The 27,478-nt window shown below is 34.2% G+C and overlaps 1 protein-coding gene across 1 annotated transcript in view; it reads left to right on the plus strand.

The window, feature by feature from the left end:
• Smp_155850 (putative heterogeneous nuclear ribonucleoprotein k) overlaps positions 1-27,478 on the plus strand; it is a gene marked incomplete at both ends in the record, with an annotated part of 94,513 nt that overhangs the window by 1,732 nt on the left and 65,303 nt on the right. Inside the window, 10 exons of the mRNA XM_018797127.1 lie at positions 1,732-2,067; positions 4,598-4,867; positions 5,892-6,003; positions 9,432-9,634; positions 10,763-10,859; positions 15,469-15,707; positions 17,295-17,435; positions 22,065-22,141; positions 25,708-26,029; positions 27,163-27,337. Of these exons, the coding sequence (XP_018652200.1) occupies positions 1,732-2,067; positions 4,598-4,867; positions 5,892-6,003; positions 9,432-9,634; positions 10,763-10,859; positions 15,469-15,707; positions 17,295-17,435; positions 22,065-22,141; positions 25,708-26,029; positions 27,163-27,337 (1,972 nt within the window). The remainder of the gene's footprint in view (positions 1-1,731; positions 2,068-4,597; positions 4,868-5,891; positions 6,004-9,431; positions 9,635-10,762; positions 10,860-15,468; positions 15,708-17,294; positions 17,436-22,064; positions 22,142-25,707; positions 26,030-27,162; positions 27,338-27,478) is intronic.

A 27,478-nucleotide genomic window follows, 5' to 3' on the forward strand; every position in this document is an offset into this window, starting at 1 on the left:
GGTGTGGAAGAGATAGGTTGTCTGCAAAGTACAAATTGTCTAGTTGCATGCAAACTGTTCATTGTATTCCGTGCTTTCCCTGAGATGTAATGGTCTTCATTATCAATTCAACTAACATAATGAGGAATCCGACCTGCTGATCTCAAAGTTGGATGTCTACTAAATCTTTCATTCGATTCAGCAACACTTTTTTGGAAACCCTTCCAGATACTGACAGTAGTGTGATGCCTCTGTAGTTCCCGCACTTGCTGAGATCGCCTTTCCTCGTTATTTCGATGAGATGTCGTTCTCTCTAGTCCGTCGGGACCTTTTTCTCTTCTCATATTCCCCTGAATAGAAAATGGAGCGCGTTTGCAGTTATATCTATGTCTGATTTCAGTGCTTCTTGTTATATGTTATCGTTTCCTGCTGCTTTCTCATCCTTCATTTGTCTGATGGCTATCCTGATTTCTTCAATCGTTGGTAGAGTGACATCTATAGGAAGGTCTGTGTGTGTTGCTTTGATGTTGGGTGGGTTCAGTGGTGCTGGTCTATTCAAGAGTTCTCCAATGAGTTCTACCCATATGTTCCTCCGTTGTTGAATCTCAGTGGTTGGCTTGCCTTCTTCGTCTTTGACTTGTACCTCTGGTTTATTATATCTCGCTGCTAGTTTCTTCGTTGGATCATGTAGTTGCTTCATAGTTCCTTCTCTTACAGCTTTTTCCACTGTCATTGCTAGCTCTACTATGTATTTCTGCTTGTCAGCTCTAATGCTCTTTTCCGCTTGTTTGTTCGCTTCTGTGTAGTCTGCTTGTGCCTTGACCTTCTCTGCTCGTGTTCGACTGTTGTTAATTGCTATTTTCTTGTTCTCCCTCGTCTGATGCCTGTCCAGGGGTTCCCATTACAGATTTTACTCCTTTGTGATGATGCTCTTCGCGACCCCAGAACCTCCTGACACGTTGAAGTTAGTGCTTCTTTTATCCCTTTCCAGTTGTCCTCCATCGTAATTTTCTTTTCTTTCAGTAGATCCTGTAGTTGAGAGTTATCTTGAATTTGTCGAGTTTGTCAGTATCACAAGGGCACATTGTATTGAATCTTTGTAATGCCGTTTCTCCAGTTACCCAGTGCTCTCGAGATTTTTAATGTTATACGAAATTACCTTCGCAAGAATCAAAAGTTGGGTAGTTTCAATCCGAATACTTTAATCAAATAATCTATGCATCACATGATCATTTCGGACCAACGCACAGAACTGTAAAACTTCACAAAATTTCAGGCTTCATTTAAGGTTTACTATAAACATCATATACTGAAAACATACAGATAAACAAAGCAATATTGTGTTGATATTATCATCAATGTTTTGTATTGTATTGACTGGAATCTCCAAAGCTCTTCGACGGATAACAGGAAAGTTCCAAGCTTTCGATTTTAACTGAACGTACTCATTACTTGTTGTAAGCTGACAGTTTCCAGATAGTAATATAATTTTTGCCAGTTGCAGAAAATCTTTTTATTTTCAGCAAACTCTTGACACAAACAGGTATTCAATTTAGAAATCCAATTACAAATCTTCCTCCAAAGTGAAACAATGTTTACTGCTTTTGATTTTGTCTCACCCGGAGAACACCTGATTCGAACTACTATATGATCTCTGTGGGTTTTTAAGTTATTTCTGAAGAGTGAAAACTAGATACAATATCTTATAAATACCCACTTATTTGGTTACTTTTCACATAATCCGTTTTACAGACTTCTTCTCGAAACATTCATACAAGTCGGGTCCAGAAAGGAAGCGAGTCAGTTGTTGGATACGTTAGCTGGTGGTGTTGCACGTCATGTTCCTGAGCAAATGGTTGAACTTCTTGCAACTGCCAGTGGGGCCAACCTAACGAGCGCTGAACGTTATGTAAACTGGGCGCTTGGGGTATACAGTGGTAACCAAACAGAATTATACACATACCAGCCTACAAAAAGTTCTATATCTCAAGCAAAAGAAAAGAATATACCGATGAGTGGACCATTAGCACATAGTTTAATCAGCTTTGGAATGGTACCCTCAAGTCGCCTAGCAAGGCTACGAACAAGGTATGTTTAAACACTAGTGCTATCAAAGTATGTTGTTTTATTGACTAAGGAATCAAACCAAAAGATACCCTTTGAATTTCCAGGGTTCATGATAACTGTAAATGTAGTAATTTCAATTAATAGATCTCATATCATACCGATATTTTACTCATCATAAATGTTCAAGAAGTGTTGTTCAGCTAAACAATAACTGTGGAAAGGCTATGAACTTCCATTTTGTTTAGTTTTTTAACGATATGAAAATTTTAAAACAAAAATTACCGATTTAAGCTTGCTACTTTCTTGGGGTATAGGTCTCTGACCAAGAATCTCCAGGCAACTCTGTTCTGGGTTGTCCTTCTCCTTTGTTACAGGGTTCCACTAATGGTTCTTTTATTGTACCACACAGCTCTCTCGTATTTCTTCTCTTACAGCTTGTTCTGGTGTTGTTTTCGAGTCTTTCACATTTTTTCGATTGTCAGCTTTCTCCTTGTTTGTTTGACCATGCATATTCAGCTTGCACTTTAAATTTCCCTGCTTTGGTCCGGTTGTTGCTGACTGCTATCTTCTTGCTTTTTTTCTTGAGTCGATTCAAGACTGTCTACGGAAATTTCTTCGTTCCGGTGCTTCATGGGCCCGAGTACAACCCACTGGACTAAATTTATTCTTTCTTTAATCCATTTTCATTCGTTCTCTGTAGTGATTTTCTCCTCTTTTAATAAGTTCCGTAAGATATAGATCCTGATTTTGAGAGCGACTTTGAAATTTCTGAGCTTTTTAACACCTCAAAGGAAGGCAGTATTTAACTTTTGTAGTGTTCTTTACCCAGATGTCCGATGTTTATTTAGTTTTAGCTTGACCACCACTAGGTAGTAGTCTAAAATCACACCAGTTCATCTCTATATTTTCACGTCTTTGATGAACTCCCGTATTTTTCACACAGATGCGATAAATATGCTTTTATTAAGTGTCATCTGGTGAAATCCATGTGGCTTTCTGCACATAGTGGTTGGGAAAAATGGTGCTGCTCATGACCATGTTGTTTTAATCATAGAAAAGCCAGTCGTTGGCCATTTTAATTTTTTTCGGGCAGTTCATGTTTCTCCTTTCCGTTTAGTCCACACTAACCTCAGCATTCAGATTCTCCATCTGGATGGCCAAGCCTTTTACTAGATATTCATGTCAGGTGAATTACAGCATCTCACCTCCATCGCCATTACCAGTGGATTCATTGCAGTGTATTCTGTTCATTTGATTATTTTCCTTCTCTGTATTGAAGGATGCTTTGATGACCATGAAGCGGTGGGTTTTCCATCCGATTAGCACTTTTCTGCCTCTTAAGATAATATCAGTATAACTTCTTGCACACGTACGAGAAATGGAATTTTCTCTCTGGTGACTGGAGTACAACAATTACTCTTCTGATGCTAGTCTTTTGTGTCTAGGTTACGTCTAACTAGTTTCACTTTTCTAAGCTAAATCAGGTTCCATTTTCTTAATTCTGCGTGTATTTGAAAGACCCTTCTGGCTTTCAAAGATCCCTGGCTCCCACCATAAGGTTGAATAACTTCTCCGTATGAATATAATGCTCTTTCTAGAGTCGGGATTATCCTGTTTTCTCGTGTTATCAGTTCTGTATCTAGTGATTTTACAAGGCTGAATTGATAATCCTACACACAACTCGTCTCTTTTACACAAACTTGGAACTCAAAATAGCCTCAGAAAGGCTCGACACGTAGTTGGAGCAAAACTTACCAGTTTTTAATATCATCCTTTATTGAACATCCAGCCAGTGTCACATGAAATAATTATTCTTAAAATACCGTTATGGGATTAAACAAATGTGAACAGCTTGAACAATCAAATGTTTTCCATCATTATCTGACCTATTTGATGTTATTTAAATGGATTTTAACTGAGAAAATCTAGTAGTTTCAAATATAACTTGATAAAATAGTTTTTCACCTGTGGTCAGTTTACCTAGAAAGGGAGTTATCGACTCAGCTAGTAGAGAATCTTGAGACCTTTCAAATCTCCGTTAAGTTATTCCCGGAAATTCGATCTCTTCATTAAGTTTCATTAAATTTGTTGATACAGTAATGCTACATAAAGAATAATGTATAATATGTGTAACGTAATCACCTAAAACATAAGATAAACGAAGCGGAAATCTTAATCACGTTTGAGATTACGAAAAAAATTCTATTCCTCAGTGACTTATGACAATAAATCTAACATGTCCAAGTATGTAAGCAACAATTCAGCTGTTGACTAGTGAAATTTCTAGAAAGTTGGTGAGCAATTTCTAATCCACACTACCAATAATGACGTAATTTGCAATGTAATATGGAGATTGTTAATTCATGGACATTCTGATTCAAGTAAATGAAAATACCTACTTTAGATTCTAAAACATTACATGGTGCTTCATGTGAGTTGGATTAGCAATGAAGACTCTCCTAATGTACCAAAATCCATTATTAATTTACTTAAAAGACATATAATTAATAAAATATTACAAACAATAATGTTTAACGTGATTATAATATAGTTTTTATATTGCTGATTATATTTCTCTCGACAGTACAAAAAATCCAAGTGAACAAACTGAAGAATTTTTGAAAATTATACGACTTCTTGAAATTCAAGATGAAAACAACGAATTACTAACAGATAAACAATTAGACAATAAAATATCAAGCATCGAAGACTCACCAGTCGAAGATACTAACCATAATAGTAACAATACTGAAATGATCAACAACTCTGAGGAGATCATCGATGATGTGCTTTCTCCTAAGTTTTTAACCACTGAAACCCGGTAAACATAAATAATTTTGTGATTTATAAGCTGTCTTTTTCTTAAATAAGCGAACAATGTTGTTCTCAATTAAATTGTCATCAGGATTTAATCTAAGATACAGAAATATTTATATAAAGTATCAAGTCAATTAAGACAATTTTTTCAAGTCAGTCATCATAAAGAAATAGCTTCAATAACTACACATAATAGATAGATAGCAAACCGGTAGTAATTAGACTGGAAGTAATAAAATAATGAAAGTCTAACCAATATTTTAACATAGGAGGCAGATCAAACATGTGTAAATAGAGATAAGAATAATATTTACTAAAAATTATCAGAATAACGTAATTAGAAGTACGCAGGTAATCAGATAGTGAAGAATATAAACTGTGAAAAAAACTAGTAAAATAGCTTAAGTCATATCTGGCCGAGGAGCTTCCGAAAATAGGATTCCAGGTTCGGATCCCTACAAATTCTATCATATGTAGGGGACGAGGTCGAATGACATTGGGAACAATGGAGTTATACGAACGATCACTCTAAATGATTTGGTTTTGTCCACCAGGTGACCATTATCTACCAGATGTGCCAAAACAGAGCTACATATTGTTTTCGACTAGCACCTGTGACTGTTTCCAAGTTGAATTGTAATTTTATTTAAACTATTATGGAGAAAAGTACTCTATACCTTCTCACCGCATTGTCTCGGACTTATCGGTATGTATCCTTTTAGGATAAACCGAATTCACCTAACATTCTTTGATAAAAATGTCATTTTTTAAAAGTTCAAAGGCCTGAGTTTTTTCCTAAAGGAGTCTCGAACTGAGACTTGTTTTTGGCTACATACCTCTTACTACTATTATAGATCTGCCTACAAATTGTGAATGTCCAACCTTCACATTTAAGTAGATAGCTAGCCTTATGGTAAATACTTTTGTTCGGTTTATTAGTTATCGACACAACTTTTTTCACACTTACCTAAATCGTGGCTGAATATCAATCCTAATTCATGCTTGTTTGTTTTATTTGTCGATTATAGATTCAAACTATTAGTGAGTTTGACACAGTTGGCTCTTGATCGTGATCTACTGCATATTTGCTTAAAATGCATCAAGCAATGCGAGAATATTATCGAGAAAGAAAAATTATCGGTAGTGAATTATTTTATCACTTTCATAGTTTGTATTATATTCGAAAAGTTTTTATGGCTTTTTAATGAACATACCTTTGGGACCGATGAATATTTTTATGGTTGGAGTCTGTTGATATAAACACTTATATTAAAGTTTGGTAACTGTCGGCTCCCATTAATAATCACATATACAGGCAGAAGTATAATTTAGAAAAGCTCATCGAACTTACTTTTTACCCTTTTCCAAGCTGATCACTATCTTATGATGGAGAACAACAGAAGTGTCTGAGGTGTTTCTTCTGCATCTGTAAGCAAGCTGATACGGGTCAATGTGCTCTTTTAGTACAGGTTGAAATGGGAGTATTAGTAGTTTTTCGATTGTTTTGTAAAAAGGTGTGGTTATCGCTGTGGGTCTAAACTTCACATTCTTTTCTCCAGATACTTTCTTAGGTATTGGGATTATCTTCATCTTTCTCTGGATTTTCGGTATAAGATTAGTTGAGAATGATCTGTTAAAGATTCTCGTTAATGAATAACACAGAACGTCAGCACACTTTTTCAAAGAGAGATTTAGGATTTCATCAGGTCCTAAATATTGGGACGATTTAAGTGACCGGAGACGTTTTCGGACATTGGTTTTAGTGAAAGTCGGAACACAACTTTTCTTCAAACCTATGGATATAAAAAGCATGACATCAGATGACTGAAGTACAAAAGACTTATTTAAGTCACAAACACTCAGCTCGTTATCGCTTCTAATGTGTCGCTCGCATATAAGTTCTTTAAATAATCTCCACGTGCTTAGAGAGATTTTACGAGATTGGGATTTCTCAGTAAACATCGAGTTAAGACGTTTAATATCCTGGTTTATTAGTCCGTTCGACTTTAGAACTTTGATGGAGTTTTGCTCCTCGTAAATTCCTTCTTTTTCTCCCCGTAACCCTTTTCGTTGTAACAATGTAAGTTTATTAAAACTTATAAAATAGCCTAGAAAATCATTCTTTTCTACTGACCATTCTAAACACTACGTTTTACACCAAAAGGTTTTAAAAACTAGTGTCTGAGAGCTACTTAGAACTGTTATCATTTGTATTGATTATTTCAATCTTACCATTGAAGTTTATGACAGCATTTGCCTAGTTTCTTTTGCATATGTGTATTCTGTGCAGATTTCCTCGATATTGTCATGAAGTTACAAGGTTTATAAACAGAGTTACACAAGTCAATGGCTATCTGTAGTCAGTAGCTAAGTCTGCAATGCGTCAAGCGTCTGAAGTGAAATGTACTGTATTCGAGTCCCGTGATGTACATTACCTGTGGGATGCAATTACATATATATGCTAAAATCCCTATTCATATTTGCATGTAAACTAACAATGTTTAGTTTGTATTGATTATTTAACGAAAAGTCTTCGACTTCAAGGCAATTATTCTTAATAAATAAAATTACCCTATAAACATGAGGGTTTGTTATGATATCTGATGACAATTTTTCCCTTACAAACTTATATTTTGTAAAATGACCAGTAACACCGGAGAATAATTTAATATCTACTTCACTCTAGTTTACGACTTTTTACTATTGTTAATTATTTCTTCTGTAATCATCATTTTTTGCTGATTATGTCTTTTTTTAATAATCCCTAGACATTGACATTTATTAACCTAATGTACTATCAGTTCGTTGTTTATAAATTAAAAAAAAAGACTTTTTTTGAAATATTCACAAAAGATTTAGATTCTTTTGACGTAGACTAGACAACTTTACGACAGATAATTGTCAGGATCAAGTTGTTTATTTCTTTTTGTGCTGTTTTCATCATCAAAGAGTTTTTTAGAATAGACTTCCGTTGGACTTCGTTGATTCATTGTCTATAAAATTATATCTATGTCATTTTTTAAATGGGATTATAGTAACGAACATAATAGTTTATAAATTCATATTAGTACACCACGATAATCTATTGAGTGTTTAACGACACTAATTGAATTAAGTGAAGTGGTTTATAATTCCATATTTCAATTGGGGGGGGGGTAGGATCGTAGCTTGATGAATGAAATAATGGATCATTCAAAATATTCTGATATCTTTAGTTATTTTATAATTTCACGTATATAAATGCAATGAACTGTAAAATTCAACGTTCAGATAAATAAATATATATATATAGTTGAAGGCGTGAGCCAATTGAAGCTAGACCACCAGGGAAAACCTGGGAGCACTGGACGGCCGTTTCGTCCTACTGTGGGACTCCTCAGGAGTCTCCACAAAAACCCCTTCTGATCAGTATATTTATTTTCATAATACTGTGACTTACGATGGAATGCATCATTTTTTTTACTGACTTAGAATAAAGAATCAGCTTTAATGATGTTCCAACTTCTTTCACTTGAAATAAACACTCAAAACCTTGCAGTGAAGGTAGCCAAAACTTCTAATCAGTACTTATCAGTAAGTTTTACATGATATTCTGATGCTTTTTATTTTAAGAAATACATAATATGTATATGATTTAATATTTTTATAGTTAATATCGATGAATTAAAACTTTTAGACCAGCTTATTCAAACTTATTGTTCAAAAATTAGACGATATCAATTGTACTAACAGTACCTAATTACTAATTACCATTGTAAAGTGATAGCCTATTGAATGATAGCTCATCAAATATTGAAGTAAAGGTTGTTGAATTATACCAGATGTGAATACACCAAAATTGGAAGAGAGGAAATAATAATATTACAACGGAACAATGTAAACCATTCCAGATTGAATTAAATCTCATACCGGTTGCACAAGTGAGTAGCTGTCTGGACTCAGTAGCTAAATAAGTAACGCGATAGTGTTTGAAGCAAACGGTACTGGTTTTGAGTCTCAGAGCAGGCACATCCAGCTGATAAGTCCCAAATAGGACTCAACGCGTATCCTACAAACCGATGTCAGTCACATTCCATCTATTATATGTCGACTTGTATATTAATGACTGTATTGAGGCAATTTTCTCAGGATGCTTATATGCCAACCAGGACTGATCAAATTTTAATTAGAAATATGAACAATGGGATAGTCCAAATTATTTGAATTCGATTTCAAAGAAATGATGGTTTACATGAACTCCGGGACAGACTGAAAACTCAATGACTCATTAATGAGGTAGTTTTTGCAAGGTGTTAGCAGATCCTGACTACAACAAGCTGTTCAGATACGTAATCAATAACCTATTCATTTTATCATTGTTTTCGACCTTCAAATGAGTTGTAGTATGTTCATGTGATCAAATTATTAAATTCTAATATATCTAAATCTCTTCTTTGATCTCCATGTTTGCCACATTAAATAATCGAAAAAAGAATGGTGGTTATTGTCCCACATTTCTTGTTAAATGAAATCTAAGTTGCATGAATTTTATTTATAGATTATTAACTTTTCTAATCATACATTTTTAGGTTCATTATCATGGGATGCAGAAGTGTTCTAATTTATTAGAACAATGTCTATCCTCTCCTATCTATCAACCAGAGACAATTATTCAAGGTTGTCTTACTCTATGGCGTTTATGCTCTCCACTGATCCAACATAATTCACAGACTAGACTGAAGACATTCAAAAGTTTACAATTGATCAATCATCATTTAACTAAGCAAGATAGGTGAGAACAGTGACTTTAAAATATTCGGTATTATTTCAAAAAAGTCTAATTGCATTAATTGCTTCATACTTACTGATCTTTAACTGTACTAATCAAGTAGATTGATGAATTTGTCAAATTTTTGATTAAACTCTATAGATGAATAATTCGAAGAATGCAACAATACCAGGGTGATTTATTGTCTATTCCATGAGATGAGATAGTTTTAGCTTTATCACAAAATAAAAAACTAAGGCCTGATGAGTACTGCTATGAGATGAATGTTTATGTTAATGAAATATAGGAACTTTCAGTTTAAATGAAGTGTGTTTTATAAAGTTACATAGGCAGGAAATTTTTGTTATATCTTGTGGCCGAATAGATGCCTAGTTAATGTATGACGTGATAATACTGCCCATCAGAGAGCAGCGAATTATCGATTGGAACAGTGACACACGAAAACCATACGAGCAGTCTAGAGCGCTTATCGATCCTGCTTATGCCTAGCCCAGCCAGTTATGTTCAAAACACCAATAACAGCCTCTGCAATATGAATCATTATTCTCAAACATACTGAGTTTATATACCAAACAGACTGACCACATCGTACCAATAAAGTGAAAAATTACATTTGTACAAGAGTTAGCCAAATGTGGCTGTGAATAGAGGGAGCAATAATTAATAGACTGGGTATAACTCAGGAATGGTAAGTCATACAATAATAGTCCAAGGGTCAAAATAAAGCTCACAATGAAAGGAACATGAATATGAGTAGTTTAATTATTTAGCAAATATACGATAAAAATTATATGCATAATATTAGTCCATAAATGGATCCCAAAGTTACCATTCACTATTGTTATCGGGGCACAACAATTTTAATACCTAATATATAGTGACTAGGGAAACATTAGATTCAAAAATTGTTTAGTGTTAGTATAAATTAAGAGATCGAATCTAGATGAAAACTACTCAGCTTGAGAATATTTGATTTATGTGACCTGATTAATAATGCATTTTACCATTTTTGAAAGTATTTCCAGTCACTGAGTAACATAAAATACCAATCAAAGAGTAATCTATGTAATATAATCTCAGTAAACAAGAAGGAATTAAATAATGCGTATATTTCTGTTGACATATTTTCAGTTTATATTTTCGTCTAAGATGTGAAGTGCATATGATGATAGCCTATTGTCAAGCTGATATGGAAAAAATCACCGAAGCTTTGGAAAGTATTGACAAGGTAGGTTTAAATTGATGGTTACATTGTATATTTTTCAATATCATTTATTTTTGATCTTACAAGTGGTATATCATATTACTTATCTAGAATCAGTAATATACAATAAAGATATGATTTGCTAAGGAGTCAACGTGAATGGAATGTTATATTTCAGAAACTGTTTTAATGCTTAAGTCCTACAAGCATTCTTAATTCTTTATTCAGCTAATTATTATGTAAAGAAAGCGTCACATCTCTGGGAACCAACGTTTACTGAAATGAACGAATTAGAATATAAAGACTAATTTAAATGTGAAGTTTTAGAATGTGTGTCCACATTTTGTGTTTAATTGAATATCTTTCATTGATTACTTTATCGTATACTAGAAACTAACTGTAGTTGAATAAAGCTTGTTTATTCAAGGTACTCGAACTTATGATGTCTCATTTTACAACCTAGCATCCCAGAAATCTACTGAATCAGAGGAATGCTGGAAATCAGAGAATATTAGATATTATTTTCTGCTTTGCTGTTCAATACACATACAGTACACGTCAATATCTTTTTTAAGGGCCGAACAAGTTGCATATATGTTACCATAAAAACTGAACTTGTCAATTCTTTCTACCAGAAACTGAAATAAATAAATCTTATATTTGAGGACGTTTATTTTAGCACTGCGACTTTACTCAGTCGAAATTAAGTACTTGAAACAACTCAGTCTGAGTGTGAAGAACAAAGCAAATTGTTTATTTCCTTGAGCTACATTTAGTGTATATCTTCAATAGTTACGTTGAGGGTTTACAAAATACGATATTAACCTTGGTTTCGGTAACATTGATGACAGTTAAATCAAGCAATTAAAATGCATTAATAGTAGTGAGAATTTCTCACACTCAATCTATAATAGATTCTATGATCAAACTCTCTTCATGTATATCAAGATCATTCATTAAGACCTAACGGAATCACTCATAAGATAGGTTATACAATACAGCAAGAAATATAAAGTTTCTTTACAATTTTAATGATTCACAAACATAAAGGGATACATATATTAAATACATGAAGTATTATGTCTAAAGTACACTAAAACAAAGGATGAAATCAAAAATTGAGAATATTTACAAACAGGGAGTTTATTTAAATATTGAATAATAAGAGTACATATCTCTCCTTTTAGAAAAAAACACACACCCATAATGTCATACATTATGATCTAAATATATATCCTTATCAGAAAAGGGTTCCGGTTAAGTGCTCCAGCGCGAGACTGGTAAGTCCTGGGTTCAAATCTCACTAGGCGAGATCGTGGATGCGCACTGCTGAGGAGTCCCACAATAAGACGATTTGGCCGTCTAGTGCTTCCAGGTTTTCCATGGTGGTCTAGCTTCAATCGACTCATGATCTCAACTATATATATTCTCAATTCTCCTTTCATATTATTCCTTGAATTTAGGCTATGAAATTTGATGAAACAGGAGAGTTTTTAACTAATTTAAATTATTACAAAAAATGTTTATTATTACGTTCAAATTTATATGAAATACCAAATGAACCAATTGAACAAGCACATCAAATTATTGAACGTCTTCAAAATACCAATAATTTATCATCAATTGAAATAATAAAACTTTTAAAACATACAAATCGTTTTAGTAATAATAATAATAATGCTAATGAACTAGCTGAATATGAAGGGAACGACTTCAATGATTTATTGGTAAGTTTTCATGAATACATTATTTTTTTTTAAAAATAGTCAGAAGGGGTTTTGTGGAAATTTCAGTATTTTCATAGTTGAAATCATAAGTCAATTGAAGCTAGACACACGGAAAACCTGGAAGCACTGGAAGGATGTTTCGTCTTATTGTGGGACTCGTCAGCGGTGCGCACTGCGCACTGGGTTTGAGTCTCGCGAGGCGGGATCACGAATGAGCACTGCTGAGGAGTTCCACAATAGGACGAAACGGCCGTCCAGTGCTTCCAGGTTTTTCATGGTTGTCTAGCATCAATTGACTCATGATTTCAGCTATGAAAATATTAAGAAATATTTATTTGACTTCAATAATCATCCACTGTGAATAAGCAGAACATAAAAAAAATATTTCGTCACATTCTGAAATCAACTGAGTAACCATTATTACGTAAGAAGCATTAGACTTATGTTTCATTTTAATTTAACACTGATCCATTATATTCGTCTAGGAATCTATACTAATTTGAACCTTAAGACATATCGGTCTTACTGTGTTTCCGACAAAGTTATGTCAATGGATTTATAATTCAGTGATCTATTTTTACAAATTCATTCAATTATCAACACTTTGGGATTGTAATGCATATGAAACAAAATCTTAAAAACGGAAAAAATAAAATGAATTTCCACTCAAAAAGAAAAGAAGAAATAATGGTGGCATGAGAAGTGAGCAATTTTTCAAATAAGATGTAAGAGAAAAATCAGTATGTCATACAGAATGTTTAGAAAAGTTATTCGCGCCCAGGATCGCTCGGTGTTAATGCCTTAGATTGACAAATAAATTGGTGTGGGTTCAAACACCACAGCGACAACTTGCTCTCCCGAGAATACAGACAAACTTTATTGATTACGAGCCAACTAGTGTAAAACCTAGGCTAAGTTGGGTTTCTTTTCAACTACTCCGAACAGCCTAAAATCCATAAAAAATTATTACATTCGCTTTTTAGATACATTTATTCGTAAAAACCTTGATGATTTCTAAATTTTATAGTTCAAAATCAGAAATATTTTCTCCAACATTTTATTGATTGAGCTTATCAAGAAGTTAAATGTAATATAAGGCGTAAATTTAATTTAAGACGAAAATAGAAGGCGTAATAGATTTCTTGACTTACCTAAACTTATTCTTTCACGTAAATCGGAACAATGTGATTGTTGATGCAAACTATTTAATTGTTATCATCAAATCATAAATGATCTTGATTAGATCAATAATATCCACACATGCGTATATATATACCTATATTCAGATTCTGAAATTATCCAAAGATTATGACTAATGAAGGACTGAATTAAGAAAGCGTGTATTCTGTTGGATGTACTGTAGTCTTTTATTTCAGAATTCAATGAGTTACGTTTTGTACATACACTATAGAATACTTATACCTATGGATAAAATCCATTTCTTATGAGTTGAGAAACAGTGCTTTTTACCGATTATTTCAACTTGATGATTTTTAGGATGCGATTAGCTTTTCCGAACTTCATAAATTAATATTGGTGGAAACATTTTCTAAAATATCACAAAAACAAAGTTTTAATTGGTTCCGAAGTACTTAATGTTTGAGAATATAAACTCCTAATCTATTTCCAGGTCACCGAAATCTGACGCCCTTGAATCACGAATAAAAATCAAACAGCTGAAATGTTCTCATCCAAGGAACCTTCCATGTATCTCTGTAAATATTCGAGTAGTAAATGCTCCTCTTCACTATTTTCGTGTAATACTTCAAATTTACAAACCACCAACATTCACTGAATACTTCGTTCAGTGTTTTACTCGGATATTGTTTTTACATGCCTACTTTTCTGATTTGAATCTCACTAGCTAAGGGCATAATTCCGCATGCAGCTCTTCTAGTATTACCCCCGGTCTCAAGCCTAGGTAAAAGAACAAGGTTGTACATGAGGTCAGTAACATTATCCCGTGGAAAACAACCTTGCTAGAAAGCGCTAGCCAAAATAAACAAATAAAACCATTTAAACTCTGCCGAGGGGGTTGAAGGATATTCCTCTGGAAGAATTATGACGCTTCTTGGTGAAGGCCAAAATTTTTCGGGAGACACAAGGCTAATGCTCCTTCCAGAAAGCAGAGCACAATCGTTCCAATGGTCGTCCGGTTAATTAAGTTTAGATATTGCTTGTAATGATTTTAACCATGTAGGATTTTGTCGTAATTTTATTTTCAGTTCTTTGTCAACTATGATAGTCTTTTAAGAAAAATGTAACTTATCTTGGTTATGTTCCTATTTGGAGTACATTTTTTATTTTCTACTTCTTATTATTTTCACAAAAATCTTGTTTATTTGCTACTTTACATCATTATGTAAAGTACTGCTAAACCCCGAAAGATTTACTTATTTTGTATAAGATTTTAAAAACATAGAAATTTGGTAATCAGGGGAAAGATTTGCGGCTTTCATTGCCACTGAGTTCTTTGAGCTAGACGTTTAACTGTGCAGCCTTCATTGTCGTTCTAGACAACATTATTAAGGCTCAAATAATTCAGAATTGAGTTATTCACAAGAATAAATCTATATATTATGACTACATTGTTTGTGATTGGTTGTCACAAAGTTTCCTGAACAAATTGATACAACGCTTATGAAATAATTAATTCACTTCTGTATGAAGTAAGTGTTATTAATAATGTTCAGAACAGAAATAAAATCTCCACAGTTGAACTGTCTAACTCAGGGAACTCAAAAATTCGAATAGAAATTCATTTCAATCACCAAATGTTATCTCTGTATCACCTAATTTAGTTCAATATCGGTGTTTTTCGGATTCATCTTGATAGCCGTTTGACAGTTACTTTTGTTTTACAATTAATAAAGTCTTTTCTGAATTCTGACAACCTCTTTTTTTAGCGTACTTTATTAATTCAAATCAGTAAACTGGTTGATAAAAGTATATTTGATGAAGTATTTAAATATGAAACAATTCAATATGGTGGTTCGAAATTATTATCAGAGTATAAACATAAAAGTTATAAAGAACTGCTTTTCCAAATAAGTTCTTACAAACAAATTTGGTTACAAATTAATGATGTAATTAAGCATCACTGCGAAATGATTAGTGAAAATGCTGAATACGAAATAAATGAAAAGTAAGTATTAGTTATTCGTTACATTATGCTTCACATAAGTATATACATACAAGAATATACGAATTTATATATGTAAATTCTACATTTTTATTAGGATCACGAACCGATCAATGTTAAACCGCTATCAAAAACCTGGAAGCATCGGAAAGCCATTTCGTCTTAAAATGGAACTCTTCAGCACTGTGGACCCACGGTTCCGCATCCGGGACTCGAACGCAAGACCGATCTCAGGTTAGCCTCATACTTCTGAACCAATGAGCAAGGATCCAACGGTGTTAATAGTCGTGCAATATCGTGGATCAGTTGTAGTCCGACATTATCACTGTTGATATCCCGTCCAGTGGTCCAGAGGCAAAGCGTTCGCGTGAAACAGAAGGTCCTAGGTTCGAGTCACACGTGCAGGATCGTGGATGCACATGTTGAGGAGAAACATACTAGGCAGAAACAGCTGTTTGATGCTTCCAGTTTTTCAATGGTCGTCTAACACTAATAAGTTCATGATCTCAACAATATCCATAACCCTATACTGATACTTCTAGATTTTACTTAACTCTATATTACAAAGTTTGTCTATGATTAAGCAAAGTCTGTGAACATAGAAGTTCTATAGATTCCTTCATCTCTTCAAGTTAATAAAGTGTGCTTTTAATTTCATTTGTGATAAAGGTAATAAATATATAATTTTTTATAAACGACATAACAAATCAAACTTCTAATGTCTTTAATAAACATCTATGACCAGTGAGTTTATGAAACTTATTTACAATAAGTATTTATGATCATATTTCTCTACATAGTTTAAGTCATACTGATTCACCAAAAACATGTTTTCACTGTTATATCATAGGAAACAGCTCTATTGTGATTGATCGATTATATTGTTCTAAACCATAGTGTCTTACTGCTAAAAAGTAATGAATGAGAAGCTTTACAGCTAAAATTTAATTTAAGTAGGTTATAATATAAGTAGTATTAAATTCACTTGGCATTGTTTGGTTGAATCTTCATATTGATATTCAAGACTGCAATTGATCAGTCTCTTATTAGCATATGTGTTTACTGTGTGTATTGCCTCGATATAGCCTTAATTCACAAGCATTCTAAGCAAAGTGACTGATGGCGTTTGAAGCGAACGGTACTGGGTTCGAGTTTCAGAGTGAACATCATCTCTGAGATGAAGGTAGATCCAGCTGACGAGTCCCAAATAGGACGAAACGCGCGTCCTCGATTCCATTGCTAGCCATTATCCATCTTTGCTTATGAGTAGTTTTGCCTATTTTATAAAAAAATCATAATTATGTGTATAAACTTCAAACAAATGGTGAAAACTAGTCTATATAGATTGTGACATATCGTAAAGTTACGAAATGTAGTAAATAGAAAGTGTTTGATAGTATAATTAACGATTAGTAGTTAAATAATATGAATTTCAGTAACTACTACATGATAAGCCACAATTAATTGTATCACTGTTATTCTATTATTTTCTATATGAATATATTCTGTATCAACGTGTAAGTATATTGAATGGATTATGTTTTCATCTGAGTGAAAAGCTTTATTTTACCACATTTTTATTGCTTACAGATTACTTGTATGGTTCGATTTGATCAAACTAGCTAAGAAATACCAAATATGGGATTTGTGTTCAACCTTTTGCCGATTATGTTTAGTATATGATGATGATGCCTACTGGAGCACACTACTAAAAAAATTAGAACAGTATAGGTGAGTTTCGTTACTTACTTACTTATGCTTGTTACCCCTCGTGGAAGAGCATAGGCCGACACAACCATCATTCTCCATCAATCTATGTACTTAACAATCCATTCAAGTTGTCTCCAGTTGCTATTCATTCTTTTGATGTCTGCTTCCAATTCTCGATGCAGTGTGTTCCATGGTCTTTGTCTGTTCGTTTTACGTTCAGGATTCCATGTTAGGACTTGACTCGTGCGTGATGCAGTTTGATGATTTCCGTGAGGTATGCTCTATCCACCTCCAACATCTTTTCCTAATTTCCTCTTCAACTGCAAGCTGGTATGTTTTCTGACACAATAGAATGTTGCTGATAGTATCCGGTCGACGGATCTGTGGTATCTTGCATAGACAAATGTTTACAAATACTCGTAACGTTTTGATGATGGTTGTAGTATTTCTCCAAGTTTCAACTTCATACAGTAGAACTGTCTTGACATATATATTGAAGATTGTGACTTTGATGTTAGTTGACAGTTGTTTTGAGTTCCAAACGCTATTCAGTTGTGGGAACGCTGCCCTTGCTTTACCGATCCTTGCCTCTCATCAGGATGGTTAGGTCTTTTTCTGAGCACTTCTCTATGATCGATTACAGCCTCTTGTAAACCTGATCTTCATCATCTTCATTGCTATCATTGGTGGGTACATAGCACTGGATAACGTTTATTGTGATTCCCTCTTTCTTTGTCCGATGGATGTTTTGATGATTGTGGATTGATGATATTCCCATCCTATAAGTGCATTTCGTGTTTATTTGGACAGCATCAGAGCGGCTCCCTGAGTATACGGAGCATTTTCTTCTTCATGACCAGAATACAGCAGTATCTCTCCCGAGTCTAATATTTTCTGTGCAGCTTAGGTTCAATGTGTTTCACATATTCCGAGCACCGTCAATTTGTATCTCCTCATTTCCTCAGTTATTTGATTGGTTCTCCCAGTCGAGCTATGTTAAAACTATGAAATATGCTCATTGAGAATGTCTTTCGAATATGGGTATTAATGAGAAATGAGGTGTGATCACTGGAAAACGGTTTTGGTAATGTGAGTATAACCATTCAGTCATGTGATAGCTAGTAACATATCTGTCATAAAGTTAACCAAATTAGGGAAGGAAGCGTAGGTTTGAGTGTGTTCTTATGTAATGTACACATTACGAATGAGTGAATTATGCAGTCAGATGCCGCCTCTTAGTCATATCATTCAACAGACCAGTTAGTCGAAGCGTTTTACAGTACGATTCGAACTATAAATTTTATCACACTAACCGCTTAAAAATCGTTATCTGTTGACTGTCACTAATTGAATCCACTAGGTTACACAATACGTTTGTGGAAATGATATTCAAAATTTGAAAAATTCCCATATTGTGATTTAGAACAACATATATAAGCGAACAATATTGTTTTCGATTAGATCCTCATCAGGCTTTACTCTAATATACAGTAATATTTATATGCATATACGAAATTATTAAACCAATCAAGGCAGTTTATGAGTCAATGATAACAGTGGAATAGATTACATAATCAAAATTAATAATAAGTAGAAAGTACAAATTGATAGTGTAATGACAAGTGTACTAGTTGTGATAAGAATAATAAAAGGCTTGAATCAATGTTACATAATAGGAAAATGGGTCAATGATTAGAAAAATATAGACACTGAAATAACATTCATAGAAATTATAAGATTACGTAATAAGAAGTGTTCAGATAATTGGAAGCGAATATTAGAAAAATTATAAGTAAATAATTGATAGGGGGGTGAAGAAAAACAAACGAAGAACGAGTATGGAAAATAAGATTATTTATTAAAGTTCACAAGGTAGGTCTTCCGCTTCGTCCAGTTTTAGACATGTACAATTCACCCTACCATAAAACTGCAAAGTGGCTAGTTCAAATCCTGGAACCCTTACACAAACTAGTCGTCAACAAAAGCGTGAAAGACGTTTTTGATTTCATTTCGAAGATTGAACATATGAACTTAAGTGGTAAACGGATGATATCTTTAGATGTTGCTTCCCTGTTCACCAACGTTCCACTAACTGAGACTATTGATTTTGTGTGTCAACAATTGCATGAAAAACAAATCAATGTCGGAATTCCTGAGGTCAGTCTTAAAGAGTTACTTTTGAAATGTACAATGAATGTTCATTTTGTCTTTAATAATACATATTATAGACAAATTGATGGTATAGCGATGGGTTCACCTCTAGGTCCTATCCTAGCAGACTTTTTTCTTGCGAAACTAGAGAATGGACCCCTCAAAGATGTTATCAATAAGCTTGACTTCTATTGTCGGTACGTTGATGACACTTTTATTATCGTGGATCAGGACATTGGCAAAGTCGAACTACTCGAACAGTTAAACAATAAACACCAAGCTATTAAATTCACATGTGAAGAGGAAATAGATAATAAATTAAATTTCCTTGACGTATTGTTAATAAAAAAAGCGAACGGCTCCATCAGTAGAAGTGTGTTTAGGAAAAGTTCTTCATCTAGCCAGTACACACACTTCTTAAGTTTCGTACCTATCTACTATAAAAGGAATTTAGTCAAATGTCTGGCAAATAGAGCTAGGAAGATTTGCTCAGTCGATTCTATCAACAATGAGTTAGAGGTTATTCATAATATGTTGATTGAAAGGGGTTATCCACTAGGATTCCTGAAGAAACATTTACATTCAACAAATAAGAAAGTAAAGATATCAACAGCTGCGAAGAAACCACTCTTCCTGAAACTACAATTCAACGGCGATTCAGCTGATGATGTACTACGAGATAGACTGACTAAAGCAGTTAAGAGAACGTTTAATGCTGCCGACCTCTTTCTTTCTTACTCGACACGATCTATGGTGATTCCCCAACTAAAGGACAAGTTGCCTGGTTATGCCACTTCTATGTGTATCTATAAATTCAGCTGCTCCTGTGGAGAAAGCTATATTGGGCGCACTACCAGACAATTGAACCAAAGAGTTAGTGAACACCTCCCTTCGTGGTTAGGAAAAGGTATGGTCAAGTCGATACGGAGCTCGATTCTTTCACACTTGATTGATAGCGGTCATGAAGTTGACAGAAAACAGTCTTTTAAAGTTATTTATCGTATTCCTACTACTTTTCCTTATGGGGTTCGATCTCGTCTCCTACACATAGCAGAAGCTATAGGAATTCGATCCAACAACCCAAGTCTTTGTGTTCATAAGAAATTTGTAACACCCTTATCCCTCCCTTGGCCTTAATAAATAATCTTATTTTCCATACTCTTTCTTCGTTTATTTTTCTTCACCCCCTATCAATTATTTACTTATAATTTTTCTAATATTCGCTTCCAATTATCTGAACACTTCTTATTACGTAATCTTATAATTTCTATGAATGTTATTTCAGTGTCTATATTTTTCTAATCATTGACCCATTTTCCTATTATGTAACATTGATTCAAGCCTTTTATTATTCTTATCACAACTAGTACACTTGTCATTACACTATCAATTTGTACTTTCTACTTATTATTAATTTTGATTATGTAATCTATTCCACTGTTATCATTGACTCATAAACTGCCTTGATTGGTTTAATAATTTCGTATATGCATATAAATATTACTGTATATTAGAGTAAAGCCTGATGAGGATCTAATCGAAAACAATATTGTTCGCTTATATATGTTGTTCGAAATGATATTCTTTATATTTTTATTGGTTTGTTACTAAATCTCCTAGTCTTTTGAGAAATTTGCCATCCGTTTCAACACGAAATGTGATATAACCATAAATATTTAAAAGTCACACCCCATTGTAATTCAGAATCTGTGAAAGATTTTCCAAACACTTACACCTTGAGGTGTCTTCATGAGTGGGCACTGGTTTGAATCCCCATAATGAGATAAAATACCTGCCCAGTATTCCCTGGTTTTCAGTTGTATAAAGAATGAGGTCTTTTCGTGAATAATATCACCTTTCAGTTACATTAATTTCTGTAATATATGTGGTCTTACTCCTTATACTTGAAAACGGGAACCGAAGCAATGCCTGCGACGCAAATTGAAAATAGAAAGACTGGTATAAACGAAAATTTATTGACTCTCTTAAAGGACAGTGACTTTAAACCTAATGTGCTGGTTTTACGCGCACTTGATAATTAATCACTAAACATCATATAAATGTAAAGATATACAGATTTACTGTACACCACATAAAAAGTTTACACCTGATAATATAAAGAATATAATTGTCACACTCGGAGAAGGTTCACGACTGTTATACTGAACAAAATTTACACTCAATAAATACGAAACAGACTGATCGAAAATTATGGTACACTGAGAAGTAAAATCTCAATCTGATACTGACTAAAATGCTACATTGAGGATAAAAACGGATGCTATAAAATGTTACTCTGGGTTAGCGAAAAATTTGACTTTGCCTATTAATCCTGTTCCTCAATCTTCACGAAACCTTTCCGACAAAATTACATTATTACTCTATTATGATCACCGGATTGTAGATAAATTGTGAAAAGTAACTAAAATCATAAACTTGAAAAAAGAAGTTTGCCAATTAAAATATGAGATCATTTTTCTTTTTATTCTTTGTTCACAGAAATACTCGAGTTAAACCTGTTATTGGTCCAACAACCAACTTAAAGTCAACAGATACAAATTTAACTACTCAGACAGGTAGATTTCACTAGAATTTACAATAATGTTTTACTACTGCGTTTTGCTAAGTTGGCATTTAACAATATCTGAGTTAACAGTATAGGGTTGTGGAGACTATTGAGTTTAGATTGATATCGTGAATGGATGAATATTAGATCACCATTGAAAACCTGGGCGCACTGGACGACCGTTTCGTCTTAGTATGCGACTCGTGAGCAGTGCGCATCCACAATCTCACACTTGGGACTCGAACCCAGTACCTTTGGTCTCGTTCACGAATGCTTAACTTCTAGACCACTTAGGAGTAATCCAACGATGTTAATGTCTAACTTCAACCAATTCCGTGTGGGGGGGGCGTGGATGCACGCTGTTGAGGAGCCCCACACTAGGACGAAACAGTCAGCCAGTATTTCGAAATTTTCATTAGTGATCCAACATTGATCCATTCCTGATATCAATCTAAATATCTGAGTTACCAGAAATTTGGTAAAAAATGAAATAATTTAATCTCACTACGATAAATTAAGTGATGTCTCACAATTTAAATAGAAATTATATTTACAAAACTTGAAGTATTGCCTAAAAATATGTTACGAGTATATTTGTTTGTATCTTCAAAAATGTAATCAAATTTCTGTCTAATTAGAACATATTAATTTATGCTTAGCACTTACTGTTACTATTTAAGTATTCTTTCCAGGGTATTTGAAATAAATACTTTATTGTTCTCTCTATCTAATGAATTTAGATAGCTTAGAACTAAGCTGAGAATATATTTCTGAGCAGTTAGAGAGTGATAAATTGTTTTATGTGAACCATTAAAAATCAGGGAAACCACTAGACAGTTGTTTTGTTTTACTTTAAAACTCATCAATGGTGCACATTTATTGCCTCACCAATGATCAAACCCAGAAAATTCACAAACTCAGACAATACATTTGTCGAGAACTATATAGTTTTCAATATTTAATCAACTGATGTGGAATATGTTTGGTTGAATTGGAAAAGAATCTAGAGTTTATTTGAAAAGTTTTTGTGGAGATTCATTTCACTCATTTCACGATTGATGAATATTTTGAAAATGAAGTATTTACTATATGGTTCTCTGAGAACCAGATAGATCATGTTCCGAAGGACAATGGAAGATGTGAGAATCAGAAGAGGTGATGACCTAGCTTCAGATCACCACCTGGTTGTGGACAAGATGAAACTGAAGCTAAAGAAACACTGGACAACTAGGAAAACAACATTACAAAGTTTTAATACAGCCTTCCTCCCAGATACTGACAAACTCAACCAATTCATGATAACTCTCAACAACAGGTTCCAGGCTTTACAGAATCTACTGAAAGAAAAAGAAACTACGATGGAGGACAACTGGAAAGGGATAAAAGAAGCACTAACTTCGGCGTGCTAGGAGGTTCTGGGTCTCGAGAAGCATCATCATAAGGAATGAATCTCTATGGAAACCCTGAGCAAGATTAAAGAAAGGAAGAACGAGAAGATAGCAATTAACAACAGTCTAACACGAGCAGAGAAATTCAAGGCGCAAGCAGAGTACACAGAAGCAAATAAGGAAGTGAAGAAAAGCATTAAAGCCTAAAAGTAGAAATACATGAAATAACTGGCAAGGACGGCAGAAAAAGGAGCAAGAGAAGGGAATATGAAGCAACTACATGATACAACGAAGAAACTAGCAGGGAGATATAGTGAACCAGAGAGACCAGTCAAGGACAAAGAAGGAAAGACAATCACGGAGATTCAGGAATAGAGGAACAGATGGGTAGAATACGTCGAGGAGCTACTGAATAGACCAGCCCCATTGAATCCACCGGAGATCGAAGCAGCACACACTGACCTTCCTATAGATGTCACTCCACCAACGATCGATGAAATCAAGATGGCCATCAGACAAATCAAAAGTGGGAGAGCAGCTGGACATGACAATATACCAGCTGAAGCATTGACGTCAGACACTGAAGTAACTGCGAACATGCTTCACCTTCTATTCAAGAAGATTTGGGAAGAGGAACGAGTGCCAACGGATTGGAAAGAAGGATACCTCATCAAGATACCGAAGAAAAGATATGTGAGCAAATGTGAGAACTACAGAGGCATCAGTTTGTTGTCAGTACCAGGAAAAGTTTTTAACAGAGTGTTGCTGAACCGGATGAAAGATGCAGTAGACGCCCAACTTCGAGATCAACAGGCTGGATTCCGCAAATATCGGTCGTGCACAGACCAGATTGCGACACTACGGATCATCGTAGAACAAATGAGTGGAATTCGTCACTATACATCAACTCCATTGACTATGATAAGGCGTTTGACAGTGTGGACAGGAGAACATTATGGAAACTTCTTCGACACTATGGAGTTCCTGAAAAGATTGTCAACATTATCCAAAACTCATACGATGAACTACAGTGCAAAGTGGTGCATAGAGGACAGCTGACAGATGCCTTTCCAGTAAGAACCGGAGTCAGACAAGGCCGTCTACTCTCCAACTTCCTCTCTCTTTTGGTGATTGACTGGATTATGAAGATCTGGACATCTGATGGGAAGCACGGTATACAATGGACATCTCAGAATCAATTAGACGATTTGGACTTAACAGGTGACCTAGCTCACCTATCCCATACACACGAACAAATACAGACGAACACAACTAATGTAGCAGTAGCCTCTGTATTATTAGGCCTCAACACACACAAAGGAAAAAGTAGGATTCTCAAATACAACATGGAGGACACCAACCCGGTCACACTTGATGGAGGAACTCTGGAAGATTTGTGAACATTCATGTACCTGGTCAGTATCATTGATGAACAAGGAGGATCGGATGCAGATGTAAAGGCGAGGATTGGTAAAGCAAGGGCAGCATTTTTACAATTGAAGAACATATGGAACTGAAAACAACTGTCTGTCAACCAATATCGAAGTCAGAATGTTCAATGTGAACGTCAAGACAGTCATACTGTACGGAGCCGAAACATGGAGAACTACTACAATTATCATCAAGAAGGTGTGAGTATTTATAAACAGTTGTCTACGCAAAGTACTCAATATTCACTGACTAGACACCATCAGCAACAGCCTACTGTGGGAGGGGACAACCCAGCTTCCAGCTGAAGAGGAAATTAGGAAAAGACACTGGAAGTGGATAGGACATACATTGAGGAAATCACCAAACTGCATCATGAGGATAGCCCTAACGTGGCATCCTGAAGGAAAGTAGAAAAGAGGAAGGACAAAGAACACATTACGCCGGAGAATAAAAGCAGATATGAAAAGGATGAATAACAACTGCAAAGAACTGGAAAGGATTGCCCAGGACAGAGTTGGATGGAGAATGCTGGTGCGAGGCCTATGCTCCTCCAGGAGGGGTAATTTTGTATTTAAATACATTTGGTTGTCCTCACTCGTATGTTTTTTTACTTCATAACTAATATTGTTTATGTAGTCGGACATTAAGAATAGTCTTGGAGTAGACTGTGATCTGAAAATCTATGAATGTGTACGTGATCTTAGTTACTGATTGATTTTTACATCTTATTTAATAAAAAACTTAATTATTTTGATAGCATCCAAAACAGATGGTCAAAATCTATTAAACAAATCAAAGCCAAATCCACGTACCATCAGTAATTATCCAGATATTGTTACCAGTTTTGAATTGAAATTATATAGTGCATTATCTCAGATATATTGTATATTTGCTGAATGTTTATGCGTCTTGTTACGTCAACAAATGTGCGGTATTCAATTAGCTGGTAATATGAACCATTTGAATCCATCCTGGTTCGATATTTCTTTATTGATAAATAACGATAGTGATAATGATAATGAAGATGTCAAGAAATTTGAGGAACAACGTGATTATAACTTGCACTGGAAAAATTTTTGGTTAGTTTGTACTTGTTTAAAGTTAGTAAATTCACTTGTTTTATGCAAATATATTTCAACTTAGGAGTAATTTTCAATGGGAGTATTATTGAAAGTCTGAACAAATATGAAGTCGCTTACTAATCGGTGATTAATGAGTAGAAGGTCGATGTGTAATATTCAGTTGGCAATAAAATTACGTTCATCAGTAACATTTCGATAAAATCAGTATTCATCTCAGCCTTCTAGAAACAATAATTTCACTCCTAATTATAACCTAGTGACACTCTAAATACTACTAAGAATAAAAAAAAACCTCAAGTGTATATTATGTCATCCCTTGAAGTTGTTTACAGATAAAAGTATCATTCAGTCTATTTTGAAAGGAAACCAATATCCAAATTTGCTTAATATTTGTCTTCAGAATACTATTAAATTCACTGTGCAATACCAACCACAACAATCATTTTCTCAGTTGCTTAACTGGGTTCGAGCCCACGTGCGATATCGTGAATGCTTACTGCTGAGAGGCCCAATACTAGAAAGAAATGAACCTCTAGTGCTTCAAAATTTTCAATGGTGGTCTAACATTGATCGGTTCATAATTTCAATAAAAACTCAACAGTCTCCACAATCCTATAATGATACTTATTATTCGTTTAAAGGTATGGATGAATGGGTACAATTAACTTAGAAGAGAAGTTTTGATGATAATACAGACTCAGCAATGAAACCGAATAGATTCTATCCAAATAAATTGAATATATATTTGAAATAATCAGTTACTGAAATGGATGCTTTATCGACTTGTAAGTTGTTTTATACAACTCATTAGCGTACATTGTAACTTAAGAAATTTGAGCTATTTGCCAGAACAATCACAGTAAACAAACTTCAAATCATTTTCTTTTACTTGAAGAAATGTGTAAATAGTAGTGTTTCAATGGTCAATTCGTCTTTAAAATTAAAATTAGTCCCTTATTTTCACTATGACTACCCCTTATTTAAGTGTAGGCTACTGATGGGGAAAATATTATTCACATGTGGGTCAAGCTGTCCTGTCTATTTCCACATAAATTAGTTTATTCATTGTATCCAAACATTTTTTATAATCTGTTTAAATAATTCTTTTTTTATTGTAAAATATTTCCTAGTGATTGGTTTAGTTTTGTCAATGAAGCCGCATTATCAGCATTTCAACGCAGCGCTGTTTTATCTGCAAGAATAGTTGATTTAAATAATTTACATTCATGTGCTGTATGTGTATGGAATTACTGCCTTCCAACAATATGTCAGAATGATCACCGTCAACTAACTACAACATTCTCAGTAGGTTAACTTAGAGTAAATTCTTTACATACAGTGAGATGTGAACAGAATTCCACAATAGTTAAAATATTTTTCTCAATAACGAAAACCAATTGAAGTCTCAAAAACTTTGAATTATATGATTTAGATTTCGTGACACAA

This window comes from Schistosoma mansoni, chromosome 4 (assembly GCF_000237925.1).
Source record: "Schistosoma mansoni strain Puerto Rico chromosome 4, complete genome".
Classification (NCBI taxonomy): Eukaryota; Metazoa; Platyhelminthes; class Trematoda; order Strigeidida; family Schistosomatidae; genus Schistosoma; species Schistosoma mansoni.